This window comes from Diplotaxodon limnothrissa, linkage group LG12 (genome assembly GCF_057381915.1).
Source record: "Diplotaxodon limnothrissa isolate DT_005_m linkage group LG12, D_limnothrissa_male_GT1.1, whole genome shotgun sequence".
Taxonomy (NCBI): Eukaryota; Metazoa; Chordata; class Actinopteri; order Cichliformes; family Cichlidae; genus Diplotaxodon; species Diplotaxodon limnothrissa.
The window spans coordinates 3,074,929-3,100,244 of NC_140607.1; the positions used below are offsets into that span (position 1 = coordinate 3,074,929).

The window sequence follows — 25,316 nt, forward strand, 5'->3', positions numbered from 1 at the left end:
CAGGTTTTGTGCACGTCCCTGTGCAGAACATCAGGGTTTGACTCTCTAGAAACGAGAACAGGCATTTCATAAGTCAAATAGCACTGTTAGGTAGTGTCAGCATATTTTGTATTTATGATTCCTTTTCCTGTTTTGTTTGGTTTTTTTTGCTGTTTAAGTTCAAGTTTTACAGTTAGTGTGGAATTTAGTCGTGTTTATGCTTCTAAGTTTAGTTATGGTTCGGTTCCATGTTTTCTTGCCGCTGTTCACTTCCTTGTTTCCTGTGTGAGTCTGTCATGTCCTCTGTGGATGTTCCTTAGCCATGTCCGTGTCTCCCTCAGGGTCTCCTCTCCTGTTCCCATGTCCCTCTCATGTTTCATCCCATGTCTCCCCCGTCTTTCCCATGCTTCCACGTGCGTTCTTCCCAACCCATCATGTCTCTCGCCCTCTGTGTCTCCCTCTCGCTCCCTGTGTCCCTCACTCCGCGTCCCAGTCGTGTTGTTATTTCATCTCCTGTTTCTGTTTCTTCCCCAGTCCCAGTGTCGAGCCATGAGTCTGGTCATAGTTTGTTCCTGTTGTTTTTGACAGCCCCGCGTCCTGTGTTCAGCATGTTCAGTTTTGCTTCGTTCTGTGTAATTATGTCGATCCATCCCAGCTGTGTTCATCGTGTGTTTCCACTTCCCTCATCACCCTGCTGTGTATAAGGTTGATTTTCCTTTTGTTCATTGTCAGGTCATCTGTTCACTATGCATCATGTCTCTGGTATTCATGCTTCAGGTTTTTCCCCTTGTCCAGGTCTCATGCTCTGTGTTTGGTGTTTAGTTTAATTTCCCCAGTTTATATTGCTTAGCTCTCTTCTGCCTTTCGTTTACTATGTTCATTTCATCTTCAATAAAACAGCTCGCTTTTTGATTAATTCGCGCTTCATTTTGTCTGCGTTTCTCAATTCAATTCAAATCAATTTTATTTACACAACGCCAAATCACAACAACAGTCGCCTCAAGGCGCTTTATATTGTAAGGTAGACCCTACAACAATACATACAGAGAAAAACCCCACAATCATATGACCCCCTATAAAAGAAGGAAAAACTCCTTTTTAACAGGAAGAAACCTTTGTTGGGGTGAGAGAAGGATGACAGGATGAAGACATGCTGTGGAAGAGAGACAGAGATTAATAGCAAGTATGATTCAGTGCAGAGAGGTCTATTAATACATAGAGAGTGAGAAAGGTGACTGGAAAGGAAAAACTCAATGCATCATGGGAATCCCTCGGCAGCCTACGTCTACTGCAGCATAACTAAGGGAGGATTCAGGGTCACCTGGTCCAGCCCTAACTATATGCTTTAGCAAAAAGGAAAGTTTGAAGCCTAATCTTGAAAGTAGAGATAGTGTCTGCACTCCATACTGTATATAAATGCCACTTGTTTTGCACATATTCAACTCTGTATATTTTATATATTTTATTATTATTATTATTATTATTTTTTTTTTTTTTTTTACTATTTAATTTGTAAAAATGTGTACACACACACACACACACACACACACACACACACACACACACACACACACGTAGGAAAATATTTAGTATACACATCCAGAAATGCATACACTATTATATATTGTACATATATTTATTAGTTTCAGGTTGGCCATTCTTGTATTTTTCTCGTTTGTGTTGTTGTGTTTGCACATCTCTGTTGCTTGTGGGGCTCGCACACAAGAATTTCACTCGCATGTGCTGTGCCAGTGTGCCTGCACATGTGATGTGACAATAAAAGTGATTTGATTTGATTGTCTGTCTCCTGAATCCAAACTGGAAGCTGGTTCCACAGAAGAGGGGCCTGAAAACTGAAGGCTCTGCCTCCCATTCTACTTTTAAATACTCTAGGAACAACAAGTAGGCCTGCAGAGCGAGAGCGAAGTGCTCTAATAGGGTGATATGGTACTACAAGGTCATTAAGATAAGATGGGGCCTGATTATTTAAGACCTTGTATGTGAGGAGCAGGATTTTGAATCCTGGATTTAACAGGAAGCCAATGAAGGGAAGCCAAAACAGGAGAAATCTGCTCTCTCTTTCTAGTCCCTGTCAGGACTCTTGCTGCAGCATTTTGGATTAGCTGAAGGCTTTTCAGGGAGTTTTTAGGACATCCTGATAATAATGAATTACAGTCGTCCAGCCTGGAAGTAATAAATGCTTGAACTAGTTTTTCAGCGTCACTCTGAGACAGGATATTTCTAACTTTAGAGATGTTGCACAAATGGAAGAAAGCAGTCTTACATATTTGTTTAATATGTGCGTTGAAGGACATGTCCTGGTCAAAAATGACTCCAAGGTTCCTCACAGCGTTACTGGAGGCTAAGATTTTCATGGCTGAGTATAAGTATTATCTGAATTTAGGAATTTAAGGGAAGCATGTATAATGTAAACAGAATTGGTCCTAGCACTGAACCCTGTGGAACTCCATAATTAACCTCAGTGTGTGAAGAGGACTCTCCATTTACATGAACAAGTTGGAGTCCATTGGACGATACGATACAAACAACTGCAGCAGTACCTGTAACACCTACAGCGTGCTCTAATTGCTCTAATAGGATATTATGGTCGACAGTATCGAACACTGCACAGAGATGCGTTTGAGTCTGCAGTCACAAACTCTCACAGATAGTGTATGCAATGCTCATTTTTTTCCTTCAAGAAATCGCGTGGCTTCATTTTGTGCCGTTTGCACAAATACATACTGAATGCCACATGAACATGTTAATAAGGGTGCACAATGGTATGGATGATGTAAGCAACAGTGACTCTTAAATGCTCTGAGGCTTTTTAAAAACCTTGATTATAATTATGAAGTCCTGATTATGTTTCCAAGTGAATAACTGTGACACAAAGTCGTTCAAGAGGCAAGCTTTAAAAGCTCAGACTTGGCACATACTGGTTTCTGGTACAGTTCACCCCTTGTGTGATTCGTGTGACTGATATCTCTGTTTGAGGTGGTGCAAAGTAACTAGAACATTTTTTGTTTACACTTTGTCTACATTTACATTGACAGCTTTTTGTAAGTTTGCAGGCCGTGACTGCCCTACCTCTCAAGCCCAAGGTCCTCACTAAAGAATGGTTTCCCTCTTTCTGATGTGTTGCCAAATTGTTATTGCAGCTGTCTTCAGACAGGTTTAAGGAACCTTCGGTCCTTGGGCGAGACACTTCACCCGTTGCCTACTGGTGGTGGTCAAAGGGCCCAGTGGCCCCAATGTCCAGCAGCCTCGCCTCTGTCAGTGCGCCCCAGGGCAGCTGTGGCTACAGTGTAGCTGCCATCACCAGTGTGTGAATGGGTGTGTGAATGACTGAATGTAGTGTAAAGCGCTTTGGGGTCCTTAGGGACTGAGTACAGCGCTATACAAATACAGGCCATTTACCATTTCCTGTTCTTTTTTAAATCTAACAGCTGACAAATACCACATATACTGTAATAATGAAAAAAAGCAGAACAAAACCTAAACATACCTAACAATAAAAACTAAACTGAAACAAACAAATCTAATCTATATTTTGTCTGACAGACATTCATGACTTTTTCTGTTGCCTTTTTTCCATTCATTATCTCTAACTCCTGTTAAAGAAAAACCATGAAAGAAAAATTAAGCTTTAGTGCCTAAAAAGCTTTTATTAAGCTCTTTATTTATTGAAGGACAAAGTATACCTGTGAACCAAAGCCATAAGAACATAGTGGGCCTTTCTCAATATGCGTACTTGTGCGTACTTGCGTTCTTGTGTACTCGTGATACGTCACCAGTCGGAGACCAAGTACTGTTCCAATTCGAAGTACGCATCAAGCCGAGAACGCGAAAAAGTCCCGGATGTGTTCTCGCTCCGCCCGTTTTATCGAGCATGCATCGGTGGTGACTTGTGTGGACTTGGTACAGCTAAATATCCCAGAATGCATTTCGTCCAAAACTCAAACGCGGCAATGGCGGACGAGCGGGGCTAAAACTTTTACATATTCCTCTTTCTGGGTCACAAAATAAACTTTTAAGTTATTTTCAAGCGAGAATGTAGCTGTGTGAACTTCAAATATCTGCTCGATTTATCAAGATATCATATATTTCCAAACGCGCTCCGATGTTTTCGGAGACGTCTGTGACCCGCCAGCTCCATAGCAGACCGCGAGGTCGAGGATCATTAGAGCCGGCGAGAACAGCGGACTCCCGGCACATCGTTTCCAACCCCCCCCCCCCCCCGCGGTCTTTTCGCTACTCAGGTTAAACAAACCCCAGTAGCTGTCTATTTTATTGAGTGTCCACTAAAATAAAAATAAAAGCGTTCTAACATCTCACCTGCTTGTTTTTATTAAGGTATGTACACGTATGTACATGTACACTATTTTTATTAATAGAGATTTCACTACTGAGGTTAAACATGATGTATAAGTCACTTAGATCACTTCTAAATATTAATGTTTGGTTTATTTCAGTGTTTTATTTGTTCCTGAGTAAACCGGTTTGGCTGTGATTAAAGTTAAGCTTCATAACATATTACTCACAGTTAAATTAAGAGGGGACGGCAGTAAAAACTCCCATCCGTACTCCCGTGCGTTCTCGCTGAGAACGCGAGTACGTACTCGCCGAGAACGCGAGTACGTACTCGCCGAGAACGCGAGTCCGTACTCCCGTGCATTCTCGGCGAGTACTTGCCGAGAACGCACGGGAGTACGGACTCGCGTACTTGAGAAAGGGCCAATATCTTTATTTTGTAATCTGAAAAAACAAAGTCAGGCCATGGAGCAACCACCGTGTCCCTATAATTTGCTGGATTTGCAGTAAACATGGGCATCCAGTAAGTGCAGGAGTAAAATGTTTTACAGTGAACTAATGAGACCTTTGTGCTTTTGAAGTGTTCTCTTAGTCTGTGAGTAAACCGCCAATAACACCTGTGGCTACCAAACACGAGGAAAGACAAAAAAGACCTGTTTGACAACATCTGGGCATGCCCTCGCTCATCTGCACTCTGTTTCTGAGTGCTGTCTTTCATCTGGCAGCAATGTCATCTACCAATCAGAAGGTTGGTGGTTCAATTCCTGGGTCCTCCAACTCCTCAGGCAACATACTGAACCTGAGGTTCCCCTGATACATCAATGCATGTATGAATGTTAGATGAACATGGCTTTGGCATATAAAAAGTGCTGTATGCTTGAGTCCATGACATTTGTAGCAGGAAAACACTTGAAAGTTGGAATTGAGTACACAAGCACTATATCTGTTCCAGTCTGTTGGCACTTGTTAAAGCATAAACAAAGAAATAATAAAGAGAAGGGAAAACATCGACAGATTCTCAACTTGGTGATTAACCTCCACAACTTTGCTACACTTGTTCTTGTATAATGTATCTAAGCAGTTAGGGACTTGTTATAATGTTATAAATGTTATATGTTATATAAATGTTATAAAACAAGGTGGCACCTCAGGCAGAAGAGGTGGTGGGACACGCCCACACAGGCACCTTGAGGAGGAGGCCCTGCTAGGGCCGTAACAATTATACACAAAATGTAAACACAGAGTGTGGGATATCTTTAACGCCACTCTGCCACACCACTATGAGTCATGTAGAAAAAAAACAACCATCATAACCGGCAGACAAAAATACAGAAGCGAGTCTGGTGTTTGTCTCCTCCTCCAAACAGAAAAGAGGAAGGATGACATTGCACATAAAAACCAGCTACACATTAGTAAATTGAGCTGTGTGTTCACAGAACTTTCCTCCACACATCAGGAAGACTCTAAAGCAGGTGAGTGCTGAAGATGACTGTAGTTACAGGACAAGATTTGAGTTTACTCTCGTTATTTAGCCTTTTATTAAATTATTCTTTCATCATCACATAATATCTGAGCACGTGGATGATTCTTTTTCATGTTGTTTGCAATCATTTCATGGATTTTTGCTTATTATTTTCACTCTCCCTATTTTATTTCAGTTTGCAAAGCACCAAATACAATGGCAGGTAAGTGCATTTAAATATTTGTCAGAACAACTGATCACTTTTATAGTTTTTTGCAGAAAAAACAATCACTTTTAAAGACATTTGCATAATTAGAGGGCATTCTTCTTCCTGTCTACACCTACAACCAATAAACATGCCCACCTCATGTTCTCTATCATATCCAGACTATCTCTCCACTCTGTTATATAATGCATATGTACAGGGTATGAACCCCCTTGGACGTGGCATGTGGATACTTCTTTAAGACACTCTGGCTCCACAGCTTACGTATAAAACACCTGCGCAGACATGAAACCGGTGATTGTTTGATTGGAACGTGTCTCCAAGCGGCATGAAGGTGGAGAGATAGTCTCTCACTCAGAGGACCAGGGTTACAGTGTAACCGTACGTTTCCTCTAAGACTTAAAGCTTGTTTGGTTTGCAGATGAGAGCTTCAAAAAGGAGTTTCTTGATACCCACAATGCCTATAGGGCACAGCATGGTGCACCACCACTGACCTTTAATACTGAGCTGGATGACGCAGCTCAAAAATGGGCCAATCAAATGCTGGCAAAAAAGAAACTTGGCCACAGTGACACCGATGATGGAGAGAACGTCTTCTATGCATGGAGCTCTGAAACCAAGAAGCTAACAGGTAAATGATTCTTTGCAGATAACTCCTTTGTCCACCTCTTCACCTGTCAGAAACAGGCCGCTTTGTTATCACAATGAATTAAAGTCTCACTAATCTTTAAAAGAAACAGATTCCACTGTATCTCTTCTCATTTCAAGTAAACAATTAGAAATGTTCATCCTTATTTCATTTTAAAGTTTCTGAGCTATAAAACCCGTACTCCAACCACCAAATTAACTCTTTATGTTATTTTTCTCTGTCTCCATGTTTCAGGAAAAGAAGCTGTGGATTCATGGTACAGTGAGATCAAGGATTATGACTTCAAAAAGTCTGGACATCAACCCAAGACGGGTAAAACACAGCCCTCCTGAAAAGTTCTGCATATACCTGTACTGTATATACCTGCGTTGCTAAAGTATTTGTCATTACAAGATCAGGTCATCATCAGTAAGTAGTATGTTTTTACACATTTTCCTTTTTCCACTAGGTCATTTTACTCAGGTGGTGTGGAAAAGCAGCACTGAGCTGGGTGTGGGCATAGCCACTGATGGCAATACGGTCTTTGTGGTTGGGCAGTACCGCCCAGCTGGTAACATTACCAATGCAGGATACTATCAGAAAAATGTCCTCCCAAAAGGAACAGGTAACACTCACACACATTTTGATGTTCTACTTAAAGTGTTGTGTTTGTATCAGATTATTATTACAGATTAAGAAAGACGAATATATAAAGTACTAAATTTATACTTTGTCAAAAAAAAAATCAAAAGTATGTGTTGATTTGTTAGTTGTTGAAGCCTACCTTGAAACATTAAAGTGAGTGATCACTTTTCACATTAGTAAATTGAACTGTGTGTTCACAGAACTTTCCTCCACAAATGAGGAAGACTCTGAAGCAGGTGAGTGCTGAAGATGACTGTAGTTACAGGACAAGATTTGAGTTTACTCTTGTTATTTAGCCCTTTATTACATTACTCTTTCATCATCACATAATATCTGAGCACGTGGATGATTCTTTTTCATGTTGTTTGCAATCATTTCGTGGATTGCTGCTTATTATTTTCACTCTCCCTATTTTATCTCAGGTTGCAAAGCAGCAAACCAGGTGACAGGTAAGTGCACTGACAGTGTTGGGAATGTTACTTTTAAAATGTATTCCACTGCAAAGAGAATACATGCACTAAATGTAGTTTGTAAAGTATTCTGTTAAGTTACTCAATGTGAGTAATGTATTCTGAATACTTTTGATTACTTGTGATGCTTTTTACAACTACATGGAGCTGTTTTGCAAAGAAGAATGGGCAAGGATTTCAGTCTGTAGATGTGCAAAGCTGGTAGAGACAGACCCTAAAAGTCTGGCAGCTGGAACTGCAGCAAAAGGTGGTTCTACAAAGTATTGACTCAGGGGGCTGAATAATTACGCACACCCCACTTTGCAGTCATTTATTTGTAAAAAATGTTTGGAATCATGAATGATTTTCGTTCCACTTCTCACGTGTGCACCACTTTGTGTTGGTCTTTCACGTGCAATTCCAATAACATTGATTCATGTTTGTGGCTGTAATGTGGCAAAATGTGGGAAAGTTCAAGGGGGCCGAATACGTTTGCAAGCCACTGTATTACTATTACTGAAGGCTACTTGCCACCGAGCTAGCATTGCTAGCTGGCATTAGCTGAGGTTAGATTATAGACTGATTTCAGAACTGCACAGCTGGCAGGTTGTTAATACTAGCCATCAAGTCTAACAGTCTGCAGTCTATGAACTAACCTCAGGTAGCACCAGCTAAAAATGTTAGCTCAGTGGAGAGTAGCCTTCAGTAATAGTAATACATCACACAGTAGAAGTACATCGAAGATACTGAAGTGGCACATAACCGAGCTAACTACTCAACTAAAACAAGGTACTTGCAGTAGACTAACGATAGTTTTTAAAAAAGAACTTACTTCCAGATGTTTCTTTAGGTTGGAGTCTTTTGACGCTGACAGCAGCTTGGCTGCTAGCAAACAGAGTTTGCATTGCACGGTCAGATTTCATCCCTTTCTTCTTTAAATGTAAAACGGTGTCGGAATTTCCAAGTAAGAAATGCATTCCTGCTCGTGCACTGCTGGCTCTGTTGTGCAGGCTCCGGGTCCATTGTGTAACTGATGCCACCAACATTAACAGGACGCTTACATTAGAGCCTCTTATATCATATTTCGTCTGGGTTCCCAGCAATGCAAATTACCAAATTTTCACAGGGAATAGAGAGGGGATAGCCTAACATATGAAACAGGAACTGACCCCCATGTAATCCATTTATTCAACAAAGTAACTGCATTCTAATTATTGCCTATTTAGATGGTAACTGTAACGGAATACAGTTGATCATATTGTGTATTTTAAATACGTAATGTCGGTAAATGTATTCCGTGACTCATCAACACTGTGCATTGAATTATTTGTCAGAATAACCGATCACTTTTAAAGATGTTGCTTAACTAGAGAGCATTCTTCATCCTGTCTACACCTACAACCAATAAACATGCCACCTCATGTTTCCTCTAAGACTTAAAGCTTGTTTGGTTTGCAGATGAGAGCTTCAAAAAGGAGTTTCTTGATACCCACAATGCCTATAGGGCACAGCATGGTGCACCACCACTGACCTTTAATACTGAGCTGGATGACGCAGCTCAAAAATGGGCCAATCAAATGCTGGCAAAAAAGAAACTTGGTCACAGTGACACCGATGATGGAGAGAACGTCTTCTATGCATGGAGCTCTGAAACCAAGACGCTAACAGGTAAATGATTCTTTGCAGATAACTCCTTTGTCCACCTCTTCACCTGTCAGAAACAGGTCGCTTTGTTATCACAATGAATTAAAGTCTCACTAATCTTTAAAAGAAACAGATTCCACTGTATCTCTTCTCATTTCAAGTAAACAATTAGAAATGTTCATCCTTATTTCATTTTAAAGTTTCTGAGCTATAAAACCCGTACTCCAACCACCAAATTAACTCTTTATGTTATTTTTCTCTGTCTCCATGTTTCAGGAAAAGAAGCTGTGGATTCATGGTACAGTGAGATCAAGGATTATGACTTCAAAAAGTCTGGACATCAACCCAAGACGGGTAAAACACAGCCCTCCTGAAAAGTTCTGCATATACCTGTACTGTATATACCTGCGTTGCTAAAGTATTTGTCATTACAAGATCAGGTCATCATCAGTAAGTAGTATGTTTTTACACATTTTCCTTTTTCCACTAGGTCATTTTACTCAGGTGGTGTGGAAAAGCAGCACTGAGCTGGGTGTGGGCATAGCCACTGATGGCAATACGGTCTTTGTGGTTGGGCAGTACCGCCCAGCTGGTAACATTACCAATGCAGGATACTATCAGAAAAATGTCCTCCCAAAAGGAACAGGTAACACTCACACACATTTTGATGTTCTACTTAAAGTGTTGTGTTTGTATCAGATTATTATTACAGATTAAGAAAGACGAATATATAAAGTACTAAATTTATACTTTGTCAAAAAAAATCAAAAGTATGTGTTGATTTGTTAGTTGTTGAAGCCTACCTTGAAACATTAAAGTGAGTGATCACTTTTCACATTAGTAAATTGAACTGTGTGTTCACAGAACTTTCCTCCACAAATGAGGAAGACTCTGAAGCAGGTGAGTGCTGAAGATGACTGTAGTTACAGGACAAGATTTGAGTTTACTCTTGTTATTTAGCCCTTTATTACATTACTCTTTCATCATCACATAATATCTGAGCACGTGGATGATTCTTTTTCATGTTGTTTGCAATCATTTCGTGGATTGCTGCTTATTATTTTCACTCTCCCTATTTTATCTCAGGTTGCAAAGCAGCAAACCAGGTGACAGGTAAGTGCACTGACAGTGTTGGGAATGTTACTTTTAAAATGTATTCCACTGCAAAGAGAATACATGCACTAAATGTAGTTTGTAAAGTATTCTGTTAAGTTACTCAATGTGAGTAATGTATTCTGAATACTTTTGATTACTTGTGATGCTTTTTACAACTACATGGAGCTGTTTTGCAAAGAAGAATGGGCAAGGATTTCAGTCTGTAGATGTGCAAAGCTGGTAGAGACAGACCCTAAAAGTCTGGCAGCTGGAACTGCAGCAAAAGGTGGTTCTACAAAGTATTGACTCAGGGGGCTGAATAATTACGCACACCCCACTTTGCAGTCATTTATTTGTAAAAAATGTTTGGAATCATGAATGATTTTCGTTCCACTTCTCACGTGTGCACCACTTTGTGTTGGTCTTTCACGTGCAATTCCAATAACATTGATTCATGTTTGTGGCTGTAATGTGGCAAAATGTGGGAAAGTTCAAGGGGGCCGAATACGTTTGCAAGCCACTGTATTACTATTACTGAAGGCTACTTGCCACCGAGCTAACATTGCTAGCTGGCATTAGCTAAGGTTAGATTTCAGAACTGCACAGCTGGCAGGTTAATACTAGCCATCAAGTCTAACAGTCTGCAGTCAATGAACTAACCTCAGGTAGCACCAGCTAAAAATGTTAGCTCAGTGGAGAGTAGCCTTCAGTAATAGTAATACATCACACAGCAGAAGTACATCGAAGATACTGAAGTGGCACATAACCGAGCTAACTACTCAACTAAAACAAGGTACTTGCAGTAGACTAACGATAGTTTTTAAAAAAAGAACTTACTTCCAGATGTTTCTTTAGGTTGGAGTCTTTTGACGCTGACAGCAGCTTGGCTGCTAGCAAACAGAGTTTGCATTGCACGGTCAGATTTCATCCCTTTCTTCTTTAAATGTAAAACGGTGTCGGAATTTCCAAGTAAGAAATGCATTCCTGCTCGTGCACTGCTGGCTCTGTTGTGCAGGCTCCGGGTCCATTGTGTAACTGATGCCACCAACATTAACAGGACGCTTACATTAGAGCCTCTTATATCATATTTCGTCTGGGTTCCCAGCAATGCAAATTACCAAATTTTCACAGGGAATAGAGAGGGGATAGCCTAACATATGAAACAGGAACTGACCCCCATGTAATCCATTTATTCAACAAAGTAACTGCATTCTAATTATTGCCTATTTAGATGGTAACTGTAACGGAATACAGTTGATCATATTGTGTATTTTAAATACGTAATGTCGGTAAATGTATTCCGTGACTCATCAACACTGTGCATTGAATTATTTGTCAGAATAACCGATCACTTTTAAAGATGTTGCTTAATTAGAGAGCATTCTTCATCCTGTCTACACCTACAACCAATAAACATGCCACCTCATGTTTCCTCTAAGACTTAAAGCTTGTTTGGTTTGCAGATGAGAGCTTCAAAAAGGAGTTTCTTGATACCCACAATGCCTATAGGGCACAGCATGGTGCACCACCACTGACCTTTAATACTGAGCTGGATGACGCAGCTCAAAAATGGGCCAATCAAATGCTGGCAAAAAAGAAACTTGGTCACAGTGACACCGATGATGGAGAGAACGTCTTCTATGCATGGAGCTCTGAAACCAAGAAGCTAACAGGTAAATGATTCTTTGCAGATAACTCCTTTGTCCACCTCTTCACCTGTCAGAAACAGGTCGCTTTGTTATCACAATGAATTAAAGTCTCACTAATCTTTAAAAGAAACAGATTCCACTGTATCTCTTCTCATTTCAAGTAAACAATTAGAAATGTTCATCCTTATTTCATTTTAAAGTTTCTGAGCTATAAAACCCGTACTCCAACCACCAAATTAACTCTTTATGTTATTTTTCTCTGTCTCCATGTTTCAGGAAAAGAAGCTGTGGATTCATGGTACAGTGAGATCAAGGATTATGACTTCAAAAAGTCTGGACATCAACCCAAGACGGGTAAAACACAGCCCTCCTGAAAAGTTCTGCATATACCTGTACTGTATATACCTGCGTTGCTAAAGTATTTGTCATTACAAGATCAGGTCATCATCAGTAAGTAGTATGTTTTTACACATTTTCCTTTTTCCACTAGGTCATTTTACTCAGGTGGTGTGGAAAAGCAGCACTCAGCTGGGTGTGGGCATAGCCACTGATGGCAATACGGTCTTTGTGGTTGGGCAGTACCGCCCAGCTGGTAACATTACCAATGCAGGATACTATCAGAAAAATGTCCTCCCAAAAGGAACAGGTAACACTCACACACATTTTGATGTTCTACTGCTTCTACTTATAGTACAAAGGTGAAAATTAGTAAAGTCAGTTCACATGGAAATGTCTATATGTTAGACCTAAAGTTTCTCTACACCTACCTTTTTATGTCCCAGGCTGCTTTCAATCAAAACAAAGCATACTCATTTTTTTCCACCTTTTTTTTTTTTTTACAGCTGACTCTGGACATCAGAATAACATTTGCACAGCTCACTAATATTTCCTGTTATTTCCTAGAGTAAAACCTTCCCAGTGTCAAAGAGGGAGCTGCAGCAGACAACAGACCTCAGTGCACAGAGAAAATGACCTGGACCGCATTTCCTTCAATGTTCCGAGATTGAACACCAAAAAATATGCCTGTCGCATCAAACACGATTTTACACAACTGTCTAGTCAAATACTTTCTAAGTAGAATTGGTGTTTTGATCATCATCAGTGAATAATTTTTGAGTAATGTTTCAATGATTTGAGTGCAGTACAAATAAAAACAAAAGTCTTTGTTGTCCCCACACGATAATAACTAAAGAATTTTTTTGAACTGAAGTTCATTTCACAAAGTAGCTCCTCCTTTTCACTCAGGGAACAACTGTACATTACACAAATGAACAGAAACTTAGCAGTTAGCTGCTTTTAATATGGGTTAAGTCAGAAAGAAAGATTGTTGCACTACAATAACAAAATTAATTTGAACTGAGCCAATTAAAAAAAATGACTGATGATCAACAAGACATATTTAACTCTACTCAAGTTCAGTCATTTATTTACAGATTACATATTTGGTTTTTCAACTCACCTTAAGTTTAAAATTAAGTTTAATTGATTAAAACATTACATTTTCACACCACTTATATTTTACTAATTAGTTTTACATAATTCTATTTTGTCAACAGGTTCCACACAATTGAATATAGGACACCCGACATATTTTTTTAAATTTCATTTATTGCCAACACGTTTAAAACAATACAGCAGTGCCATAACTGAAACACACACTGCTGGCCCATCATGTTTACAACAGTCTGTCAACAGATTCAGCATAAAAATAATTGATGCACAATATTAACATACATCCATATCTGCCAAAGTCTTAAAAATTAAATATCTGTATATAACAAAAACAAACCCCCCCCCCCCCCCCCCCCCCCCCGAAATTAAACAAAGTACACTTCACAACATTACATATGCACATGTGCTGCAAGTGTTTACATACATTCACTCCATTCCAAATCACACTTTTCTATGGAAGCCCGTTTCCGCCATTAAAAAACAAAACAAAAAAAACAAAAACAAGTATCCATATCCATACCTATAATTTCGAGTTACTTCTCTCAAAATCTCGAGTTATTAACTCGAGATTTTGAGTTAGCTCTTCCAATCAGTAATCGATGTGAATGAGGTCACTTTCTTGTTACCCAGAAGCATATGGCACAAAGTAACACACACTCAAAACAGGATTGCAACAAAATGGCGCTTTTGCGAGTACGTTTGCTGATAGTAACGCCGTGTGATTCAGCTAATAACACAAGGATTCCATCATTGTTGAAGCCACGCTGAAAATACTCAGTAATCTGTTTATTCATGACTGGATGTAATACGGGTAGCTTAGCTGTAGCATTTGTACCTGAGGGCTTCAGCTTCAGGGCAACAAGGAAATTACGTCATTCAGATTACTGACTGGCAGTGCTAACTCGAAATTTTGAGTTACTTTTCTCAAAATTTTGAGTTAATAAGTTGAAATTTCGAGAAAATATCTCAAAATTTCAAGATATGGATCCTTTTTTTTTTGTGGCAGAAACGGGCTTCCATACTTTTTCTTTACTCTTAGTCTGTATTGTATTTGGCCATACAATTTACATAATGTTGCATGGAATATGAATACAATAGGAAGATACTACTACCTCATTTCAATATCATTTTCACCAAATTATGACATGCACACCACCCTTCAACAAACGTTACAAATATTTTCTCAAGTGTTGTTTTTCCCTCCCCTGCTATTTTCAGACAATCAATCATTTTATTCACTTTCAGCCTAAAATGAAATTCTGCCCATTTGACAGAACATTCAGCCTCCAAATCAATTGTTGGCCCGTTCACGCAGTTTATTCCTGAGCAGCTGTACCTTGGCATCCAGATGAAGGAAGAAATTCTGAAATTGACTATGTGCACGAGACAATGCTAACTTCCTGGTTTGAGACCGGATGTGGGGTTGTGCATTTCCGGTAGCTTTACTTTGCGGTCAATCGCTACTGCGAAGATATCCTCCAAAATCATGTCCAAAACTCGAAAACGGAAAGATGGCGTTAAGTTACAAAGAGCAGAAGCTGGGAACACTCACCACTGTTGTGTCATAAAAAATCTAATGATCAATTTTGACGTTTAAAGAGTTTAGATCGATCAGTTGTTTACATCACTCAACACAAGCTGAACTGCATCACTGCAGCAGAAGACACATCGTCCACATTCAGAAGCACATCTCTGTGTAGTGACTGGTCTCATGATTTAAACAGGCAAATGTTCAGCATTCAAACTACAGGTGAAGAATAGTCAAACCAGATGTTCCCCCATTACGTCGAGATCAGCTAGTCAAGTACACACCTACACAGCATGTTAACAAACCGTGAAAAAAGCCACACAAAAAATGAATGATTACTGGTAACGGTTTCTATACATTAGTATTTACGAAGGGTACGTTGTGACTTACCTTAAAAATTACAGCGGTCCCTAGCTATAACGCGGTTCACCTTTCACCTCGCTGTTTCGTGGATTTTTTAGTGCAAGTTTGCATGCTTTATTTTACGTCACATTGTGTCCTGCAGACGATCTCCTCCGTGACGTCTCTCCTGTACAGTACAGAATCGCTGCATCGATGCTAGCAGTGTGACTGAAGTGCAGTGCTGGATGTCCACGAAACGTTTTGCACCATCAAAAAATAAAATTGGCTACTTGATTTCACCTATCGCTGGTTATTTGAGAAGGGTCTGGCTGCAGCCACTGTGGAGCTCCACAGTAACCGGATACACGTGACCTCCACACTAACCGGAAACACGTGACCTCCACACTAACCCGAAACACGTGACCTCCACACTAGCCGGATACACGTGACCTCCACACTAACCGGAAACACGTGACCTCCACACTAACCGGAAACACGTGACCTCCACACTAGCCGGATACACGTGACCTCCACACTAACCGGAAACACGTGACCTCCACACTAGCCGTAAACACGCATGGATACCGTGGAAGTCTTGCAAGTTGATCACAAAGGTTGGTTAAGTCTTTCTTAAATAAATTTGCCGTTAGTGATTTCATAATTCTAGGAATCGTCTAGTTTTCTTACAATGATCACGTTGCCACTTATTTAGCGTTACAACAACATTCCTCCTTATTTTAATGTTTTTTCATCGTGCTCCATGGCAGAGAAACACACAGATATGCTTTTTCCTGGGCCTGGTTTCAGTAAGAGAGCTGGATTAACGGCTTCTGTGGGCGAGAAGAAGCAAAAACCACATTTTGCATTAGAGTATGATTTATTGTTGGCGTCAGAGATGCAAAATAACGAATACTTCAATACTGTACTTAAGTAGAATTTTCTGGTATCTTTACTGCTGTACTTTTTTGTGCCTACTGTATACTTCTTTATACTTCTACTTCTCACATTTTAGCACGCGTATCTGTACTTTGTAATCCGTACATTTGTAAATCAGCCCCCCGCACGCTGCTTTGGACGCAAGATTACTTCAAAATTTTGTACAGAAATTATATTTTAGACCCTGTACTTCTTACTTCGACTTGACTAAAAAGTCGAGTCAGTGCTTTCTAAACAGAGGTATCTAAACTGTAGTAAGGAACGTGTGCACTTGTGACACCTTTGGTTAGCGTCAACACTGTAAATTTCGTCACAAACAGATTTATATATTTATCAATACTTCTATTCATTATTCTTTTCTGTACAGCTTTTTTATTGCCCAGATTTTAGTTAGCCTCTGTTCAATTGACTGTTATATGTCAATAGAAACATGTCTCACAAATTAAAGTGTCTTGTAAAATATTTGTGGGGGGTTTTTTTTCAAGAATTTTCTTCCCAAATCTATTACATGCCAACTGTAAATTGTTATTTCTGCTAAATCCTTAACTTAAATGTATATATGGTGTTTATCTGTTTCTCTCTCTGTTTTAGATGCACACATCAATCTGGAATTCGGGCTTAAAGCCAGAATTGCAGGAATGCAACACGTGTTGCAGAGGACTCTTTCACTGCCCTCTGTGCCCCACTTTCAGCCCTACTGTCAGGGCAAAGATTGAGGAGCATCTAAGTGTGCATATAAAAAATGCTTTGCCTTTCAAAGGTATGTTTGTATTAAATATACTTTATAGTTATAAATATGCACTTTTTTAAGCACTTCTGCAGTATCTTTGTTGACTTAAAAGTTGCTGTTGATATTGTACAGTTCAGTGCATTCATCTGCAACAAAAATAGTGTTTTTATAAAATATATTTTTATTTACTTTTCACCACTTTTCTTGACATAAGTTTTGTGATCCATACCATTTTGCTTTCATTATTGAGGTTGGCTTGGATGTTTTTGTTAACATGTACAATCTGATTGTTAGACAAATTGATTGCATTCTATACAACTACATTTAAATTACATCTGTTTGTTTGTTTGTTTTTTTCTCTTACAGATAAAATGAGATGCCGGTGCAGGCTGCCTTGTAGGACAACAGGACACTTTCACTGCCCTGTCTGTAAGATTACAATCATACGGCGTGGGGATATGGCAAGGCATTTATTGTCTTGTCAGCATTCTTCAATGCCAAGTCAGCCACCATTATCAGGACTGCTCCCCGCTGAACTCTCCGAGGAGACCCGTATTCCTCCGGCAGTACTCTTCGAGGAGCCCCGTTTCCCCCCCAAGGTTTTGTCTTCGGTATCTGAACCATTTTCTGAGTCTTTGTTAGAACATTCATTGGCTCTACCCTCTGTGTTCAATAAAACTGCAGCTGATGGAAAGTCCATGAAAATGACATGCCCTCACTGTGGCCTTACTCTTCATAGCTCTGGCAAGCTATTTGCACACTGGAGAGAGGAAGCCAAAGCTGTGCTTGAAGGACAACACGTGCCCATTTTCAGACTGAAAAAGCGCAAGTTCCAGGAAGTCGGTCAAGTCAGTATTCACTTTAAACAGTAGTGTAATTACATGGTTAGTGAAATTTGAATAACTGTTAAAAAACTGTTCTGCAACAGAGAAATAACTATGTTTTCATCCCCATTTGCCTGACACAGGAGCCAGCAGTTGTTGAAGATCTGCGTCCTGCTGTGCAGTGGGTTGTCCAAAATAAGGCACTTTTCCGTGGACATGTAACAATGCCCAAATATCTGTCCTTAAATCAAGGGGACCAGCAGAGGGTCTTAATAGACATGTCAGAGGAAGAAGACACTGGAGCAAGGGACTTGTTCCTCTTTGTTTTTCAGTTTGCAGAGGACATGGAGCTCTTTTTGAAAGCATGTGCTGATGAGCAGGGGCTAAGGGTCAGTGCTATGTTTGACATGTAATGGACAAATGAAGGCACTGGCTGTGTTTGTTTGTTTGTTTAATATGTTGTTGTTGTTGTTTTTTTGTTTTGTTTTTTTGCGTAGTACAAAATTCCAATTAAACTTATTTCAAAATGTTGTTCACTTGATTCTGTGTCCATACTTATAATAAAGGATTACAGTGAAACAGCATTAAATGTAAATGTAACAGCATTTTTTTTAAACTTGTAATTTCAAAATAAAAAGCTTATTGTTGATATTAACAGTAAAGAATTGCAATCAATAATATTTTTATACATTTTAAACATTAACACTCTGGGCTCTATCCTGGCCATTTGTGGACACTTCACTTATTCTTTTTTTTGACTACTGCACTGCAGTGGACCAAAAGAATGACACGGGTTTGATCTTAAGGATCTAATAGTTGTGTGTGTTGTGCATGACATTGCCACACAAATATGTATTTGCAAGATAGAGTAGAATAAATTATGATGCATGAAATATTACATAGGCTGCAGTGAATTTCTGTTGATACAGACTATTGAGCTTTGAGTTTCCCAGTCAAACTTAGCTTTGAAGCACATGCTAAAAACACTTTTACTCTTGTACATTTCATAACAAGACACCATAGCCAAAATATTAACAAAATATATATTATTAAAAAATTCAAAGCTGCAGCACATACAGCAACAAACACCGTTAGTAAATGTGTCCTGGAGTTTATGCAGGTGCAGAAAGTGCTGCTGCTGTAAGTCAGCCTAACAGCTTCCAGATCAATTATTTTTCTGGAAAGATGGTAGGAAGGGCATCACTGCTCATTTCTACAGTCTCCCAGATCTTGGAATACAATCCCTTTGTACCATGAAACCACTTCGCAGTACTAGGAGTCCACTAAAACCTATAAAGAGAGTGATCCCGGAAGAAATGGGGCACACACTAGTGACCTCAACAATTGCAAGACAGCCTTTTCCCCGATGCTCAGATACAATTTTGATTTTGATGAAAAGGACTGGTGCTATTTTAAAGAGTCACGTCGGCAAAAGTAGATAAATGTTTTAAGAAATATACATTTTATAGCATTTTGTGAACATACACAAAAAGTGGCCATTTTTGGCAACAAACAAGCTGAGAGAGAGTTTTATATTTTTTGCTCTCCTTGAACAAAAATAATAGTGCATAATAATCAATGTTGATGTTAATCAATTAGATGTCCCAGACACTACTATTAATAATACAGCAGCCCCTCGTTTATCGCTGGTGTTACGTTCAAAAAATAACCCGCGGTAGGTGAAATCCATGAAGTAGCCAACTTTATTTTTTACAATTATTATAGATGTTAAGACTGTAAAACCCCTCACTACTTGCTTTATACACTTTTCTCAGACAGGCATGAACATTTTCACACTTTTGTCTTTTGTTTAAACACTCTTAGAGTTCAAACCTTCGTAGAAACATAAGTCCGGATTATGGAATGAAACCTAAAGGTGCATTTGAGGGTGCAAAACGTTTCGTCGGCATTGTTGTGTTTGTTTGGGAGAAAACTTCCAAACATACAGTACAGCACTTCAGAGTTACACTGCTAGCGATCGAAGATTTATGTAAATTCGACAAGCTAAACGCATTCTGTACTGTACAGCAGGAGTCCCCAACCTTTTTGCACCACAGACCACTTTAATGTCAGACAATATTTTCAGGGAACGACCTTTAAGGTGTCGCGGATAAATACAACAAAAGAATAAAAAAAAGAAACTGTGGTATTTTGAAAATATAATAATAAACGTGACTTGAGCTGTGCGCCAGCAACAATGACAGTGACATCCTCCTCTCTGCTTCTTAACGTGCTCTGGTCGCTATGGTAACGCGTAAATAGTTCTTTCAAAATAAGACACACAACTACAACCATACATTTCACACCGGAGGATCAACTCTCGCGGAACGGTACCAAAAGACTCCTATTAGGGACCGCTCCTGTACAGGAGACACTGGACTAGATTGATTGACAATGGTCTACAGCAATCAGAACGCACAACACGATGTACTGTAAAAAAAAAAAAAAATCAGCGAAACAGCAAGTGTCACTTTTGGCCACGAACAATTTAGGGCATGGTGAATTTTTTTGAACAAACCCAGAGTGTTAAAAAAAAAAAAAACCCCCACTTAAAACCATTTTTATTTCTCAGCAGCATCAATAGTAACAAAAACGCAATTTAGTTTTCGCTGTCATAGTCGATTTAACTGAAGTTACGTGTTTCCGGTTACTGTGGAGCTCCACAGTGGCTGCAGCCAGGTGCTCTTGGGGGGTTATTTTTAGAACATAACACCCGCGATAAACGAGGGACAGCTGAGAAATATAGCATTTGAATCCCTTTTCTCTTTTGCTCTGAGGCGCGGGGAAAAAATATCGACAAGTCGATGAACATCATTTACAGATATATTGGGTAAATACCCAAGACATCTATAGAAATGTAAATCGCCACTTGATTCATTCATTTGCTTTTGGACCATAAACCAGGCGCGAATAGGACACCGGAAACAAAGCTCCCCACAGGAGTTTCCGCACCGGAAGTAGCATATGCTAACGTGCACATAGTCAATTCTTCAAAGCAAGCTTTCGGTTCGTGAGGGTAAACGAGATTCAGCGTTCAGCGATTACTGCCACCTTCTGGATGTAAGAAGTATAGCCTTCTTATTCACTTAAATGCTATGTGATCAAGTAACAAATTAGTATTTGGTACAGATATTAACAGACACAATTATGTAGACTGTTAGAAAAATATATTTTTTTAGTTTAAGCATTCATTTTTTGAGTATACACTTTACACTGCAGAAAAAACAAGAAGCAGGAAGAAAAGCAGGCACAGATGAGAGGTTTGTATATGAAGTAAAGCCCATTTGAGCTTTTTTACTTGACTCCTCGTGTTCAAATTTTGTTTATAATATTTTGTTTTCTTCCACTAAGAAAAAAAAAACATTTAAAGCACCACAGTGGCAACCTGACATCACACAGAAATGTCACATATTAAACTGAAGCTCTGCAGAGAGGGCAATCATAAGGAAGCAGTTCATTTAATTTGTAGATTCGAGCTGCTCTTCACCTTTTTGCCCAGCAGGTGTCACCAGAGAGGACTGTGTTGAAAAGCTTCACGTAATGGGTAACACCACCTGGGTCTGGGTGCAATTCCCCCCTCCAGGGGCAAGGGTACCTAGACCCGGTTTGTAGAGTACGCTTGGGGAGTGTGATTGTGTGTACAGCGTCTCTTTATGTCTGTCTCCACGTTGGTTGAGTGTGGAGTGAGTGCATATGAGAGCATGAGGGTGGGAATGGATGTTTGTGTCTGTGTGTGCCCGTATGTCTGTGTCTATATGTCAGGTTGGGTATCAGACGCCACCTCTCTGGGGACACCTCAGGCCCTCCAAGGTTTGGAGGCCTATCTCCACCCACCACCACTTCCCCTGCCGGTGGCGGACTCCCTCAGGTGTCGGTGTGTTGGTGGTTCTTTGTGTCTGGGGGTGGGCGTCCGGGTACACACCGGCTCACTCCTTGGCGGCCGCTTGTCGGGGCCTGGGGCCTGGGGCTCGCTCGGGCCCCTTTGGAGGTGGGGTGCCCCCGGCCTCTCGGCCTGGGGCTCGGTCACTCAGGCGCAGCTGGGGGCCGGCGGAGCTCACGGGCGCGTCACTGCAACTCCCCCTGACTTCTGCTCCGCGGCTGCTGGGCGAGCCCTCATCTGGGACTCTCCTCAGCTCTTACTGGAACAGTGGCGCGGCTGCCCCTCTGTTGGTCTTCCATGGTCTCTTGTGTTCTGGGGGCCTCTGGATGTCTGGAGTTTTGATCTCCTCCATACCCGCTTCACACCCTGGAGGACGGGGCTGTGGCCCCCCCACACTCCCTAGCAGATCATTACATGGAGAAACCTTTGGAATGCAAGCATGCTGATCCACACAGGTATGCACACATGGGTATTCACAGACGCGGACTAAAGCTTTCTTGGCTGCTGCCTCAAAGCACACTGTGCGCTGTCTATCTTGCGTGCTGCACAATATCGTTTATTATTTAGTAAATATTGATATCTATGACTAGCTAGTTTATTGTGATGGTGCTTTGTTTTCTCTATTATTATGTTGCTCTTTGTTGTTTGCTGTCTCCTCTGTTTGTTTTTTTTGTTTGTTTGTTTTTTTTTCTCCATACAGGTGACCCAGGAGTTCTTTTTTTTTTTCTCTCTCTTCCCCCCCCCTTCTCACCGTCTCTTCTCCCCTTTGGTTTTCTTTCTTTCTCTCCCCCTCTTTCTCTCATTCATTCCCCCTGTCCTATTTATTTAAAAAAAAAAAAAAAAAAAAAAAAATGACAAAGGATGAACTGAAGCTCTGCCATCACGTAATGTCGCATACTGCTGTTTCTGATGTCATTTAGAAAAAAAAGAAAAAGAAAAAAAAAAAGAAAAGCTTCACGTAATGAACCTTTTTACAAGCTGCACAAAGCTTCATTTGGCCATCATAGCAGCTGTGGCCTCTCTCGTTCCCGTGTCTTGTTCTTTGTCTCTACAGTTATGAGTTTTGAGCGCCATGCCTTTTTCTTTTACAATCCGGTGCGGACCTCCTCCTTCTTCTCCTCCCCCTCCTTCGTTTTCTTCTTCTTCTGTTTTAATGGCGGATGTTAAACACTTTTTGGATGCATTACTGCCACCTTCTAGATCAGCGAATGGATTACAATCTACCGCACCACCACTATATTCTTTTTAAAATTCCCCTTTCTTTCCACAACATATCAACAAAAACTGTATCCCCTTAGGCTCTTTGAGGTAATACTCTCATCCTTATCTTATTCTTGTTCTTGTGAAGGTTTCTGACTAACACCTCTCTCATGGCAGTATTTCTTACCATCTAAGAAAATATATGCTCTGTTGAAATTCATCTGCAATAATCCCAATAACCTGAAGCATGTTTGCTAACTATTTTACATGTGCCATTTAATCCTGTATGGCCAACTTTCATCCGTGATATAACATCCTCTTGTTTTTATTTATTCTGTGACATATTATAAAATCACCTTCTTTCTTTTGAATATTGTAATAATATGTAGCCCTTACTTCCCTATCCCATTCTTCTTGGCATTTGTTTTTAATATGCAACTTAACTTCAGTTTTGCTCATTTTTACATTAAAATCTAACACGTTTTTATTTGCTGAACATTTGCAAATTTATCAGCCAAACTGTTTCTCTCTGTGCCAATATGTGCAGGAACCCACATTAACTTGACCACTGTACCATTTCTTTTTATCCTGAAACTTGAATGAGTTTTTTCTAATGCAATGTCTGGTCTTGGCTCTGACTGCATATATGAATACGTGTTAAAGCGCTACTTGAGTCTGAACATACTAAAACCTTCCTCACTCTCCTCTACCAAATCTAATGCCATCAGAATTAGCATTAGTTCTCCTGTATAAACTGCTAAATTGTCTGTTATTCCTTTATTTTCCACAATATTTTGATCTGGAATAACAAAGGATATACCTACTCTACTTTCGAGCATTTCAGAAGCATCTGTAATGATCTTGATATATTCCAAATATTCCCTTTCCATGTATTTACCCACCTCTTTACTGTCTGTCTCCCTTTTGAAGCAAATGTTAGTCAGTAACTTGTCCAAGGATCCGTGGTGGAATCTCTGCCCCTCCAGGATCTTAATATATTTAAAATCCTTTTACCCTTTTGTTATTTATCTGCATACATTTTCCATCTAAGTTTATATTTTTCTATAATGTCCTCATATAATTTAACATTAATATGAAGATTTGATTTCTTATTTGAAAGACCACAACTTTTTTTGGATGATGAAAATCTAAATCCCCATGCTAATGCCCAAGACTCTAAATTGTATAAAGCCTCTTGCAATGTTGCTTTAATGAATTCTTTATTTCTTCCCTTCTTCCAAATAATCCCATCATCTGCAAATAGCGAGATACCCATGGACTGTATTGCTAAAAAATATAATTGATCATGATAGTAAATAAAACTGGACTAATTATACTGACTTATGACTTATTTAAAAAAATTAAGACGGACTTTTGCGAGATCTCGCAAAACAAACTCGGGATCTCGCAAAACTTTTAGCCACATTCTTCGGACGCCGGCTCGAAGTCGACCGGGAGGTCGAGGCATGATGTGCCGGGAAAGCGGTGTTCCTCCCGGCTGTAGTGGGTCTCGACCTCCCGTTAGCTCGAAGCTAACGGAAGAATGCGGCTAACACTTTTGCGAGATCTCGCAAAAGTTTCGCGAGATCCCGAGTTTGTTTTGCGAGATCTCGCAAAAGTTTTGCGAGATCCCGAGTTTGTTTTGCGAGATCTCGCAAAAGTCCGTCTTAAATTTTTTTTCTCCCATGTCCCCTGCGGGGCTCAGTAAAATATGCAATAACTGATTTGATCTTTGCCAAGAGTTGTTTCCCCAGATTTCTTTGATGACGTGTTTAATTCTGACAAAGAAAACTTCATATTTATTATGTCCTCTCTACCCTCTTCACCTTAAAGTATTTCAATATTTCCCTGTGAGGTTGTTCCTATTATTATTATTATTATTATTATTATTAATAATAATAATAAATAATCCTTTGAATTACCAGGCTTTAAAAAAGGTACACCAAACCCTGTCTAATGATTCACAGTATTTTCTCCAATCATCCCTTTTAGCTTTCTTTATGATCCCTCTAACCTTTGCTAGTTTCCCTTGTTTTATTGCTCATGTACATTCTTGTGCCCATCATGGTACAAACCTTTTCTTTTTGTTCCCACGACTTTTAGAATAGCTCGGCTACATAAGTTGTACGAGTTCAGTTCATTTATTGGTTTATTTAAATCCAGATTTTTCAAATAACCCTCACTCAGCACCTTAAGCTTGTTCCAATTTCCTTTTCAAATTTCCACTTTCCCTGTGCGTCTGTTCCTCTGATAACAAAAATCGGATGGTGATCACTACCTGCTGTGCTAGCTTTGAATACTCTCCAGCTTCAGATTGTGGAACCAACTTAAGA

At 39.8% G+C, this 25,316-nt stretch overlaps 3 protein-coding genes across 3 annotated transcripts; all 3 read left to right on the plus strand.

The window, feature by feature from the left end:
* Positions 1-5,971: 5,971 nt before the first annotated feature.
* LOC146620666 (Golgi-associated plant pathogenesis-related protein 1-like) lies at positions 5,972-7,305 on the plus strand. The gene is made up of 4 exons (XM_085367691.1): positions 5,972-5,978; positions 6,403-6,612; positions 6,865-6,942; positions 7,079-7,305. The coding sequence occupies exons 1-4, from the start codon at positions 5,972-5,974 to the stop codon at positions 7,303-7,305; spliced, it is 522 nt and encodes a 173-aa protein (XP_085223817.1).
* Positions 7,306-7,469: 164 nt separating this feature from the next.
* LOC146620667 (Golgi-associated plant pathogenesis-related protein 1-like) lies at positions 7,470-10,064 on the plus strand. Its single transcript, XM_085367692.1, has 5 exons — positions 7,470-7,509; positions 7,677-7,703; positions 9,162-9,371; positions 9,624-9,701; positions 9,838-10,064. Exons 1-5 carry the CDS (start codon positions 7,470-7,472, stop codon positions 10,062-10,064), a joined length of 582 nt encoding a protein of 193 aa, XP_085223818.1.
* Positions 10,065-10,226: 162 nt separating this feature from the next.
* Positions 10,227-13,063, plus strand: LOC146620668 (Golgi-associated plant pathogenesis-related protein 1-like). The gene is made up of 6 exons (XM_085367693.1): positions 10,227-10,266; positions 10,434-10,460; positions 11,906-12,115; positions 12,368-12,445; positions 12,582-12,781; positions 12,995-13,063. Exons 1-6 carry the CDS (start codon positions 10,227-10,229, stop codon positions 13,061-13,063), a joined length of 624 nt encoding a protein of 207 aa, XP_085223819.1.
* Positions 13,064-25,316: the final 12,253 nt, after the last annotated feature.

Bases quoted from the DNA above. Each gene is read 5' to 3' on its own strand.
- LOC146620666 (XM_085367691.1), top strand. The intron at 6,613-6,864 runs GTAAATGATTCT...TCCATGTTTCAG, and splicing joins TGAAACCAAGAAGCTAACAG to GAAAAGAAGCTGTGGATTCA. The intron at 6,943-7,078 runs GTAAAACACAGC...TTTTTCCACTAG, and splicing joins TGGACATCAACCCAAGACGG to GTCATTTTACTCAGGTGGTG.
- LOC146620667 (XM_085367692.1), top strand. From the start codon at position 7,470: ATGAGGAAGACTCTGAAGCAGGTGAGTGCTGAAGATGACT. The intron at 7,704-9,161 runs GTAAGTGCACTG...TTTGGTTTGCAG, and splicing joins AGCAGCAAACCAGGTGACAG to ATGAGAGCTTCAAAAAGGAG. The intron at 9,702-9,837 runs GTAAAACACAGC...TTTTTCCACTAG, and splicing joins TGGACATCAACCCAAGACGG to GTCATTTTACTCAGGTGGTG.
- LOC146620668 (XM_085367693.1), top strand. From the start codon at position 10,227: ATGAGGAAGACTCTGAAGCAGGTGAGTGCTGAAGATGACT. The intron at 10,461-11,905 runs GTAAGTGCACTG...TTTGGTTTGCAG, and splicing joins AGCAGCAAACCAGGTGACAG to ATGAGAGCTTCAAAAAGGAG. The intron at 12,782-12,994 runs GTACAAAGGTGA...GTTATTTCCTAG, and splicing joins TTCTACTGCTTCTACTTATA to AGTAAAACCTTCCCAGTGTC.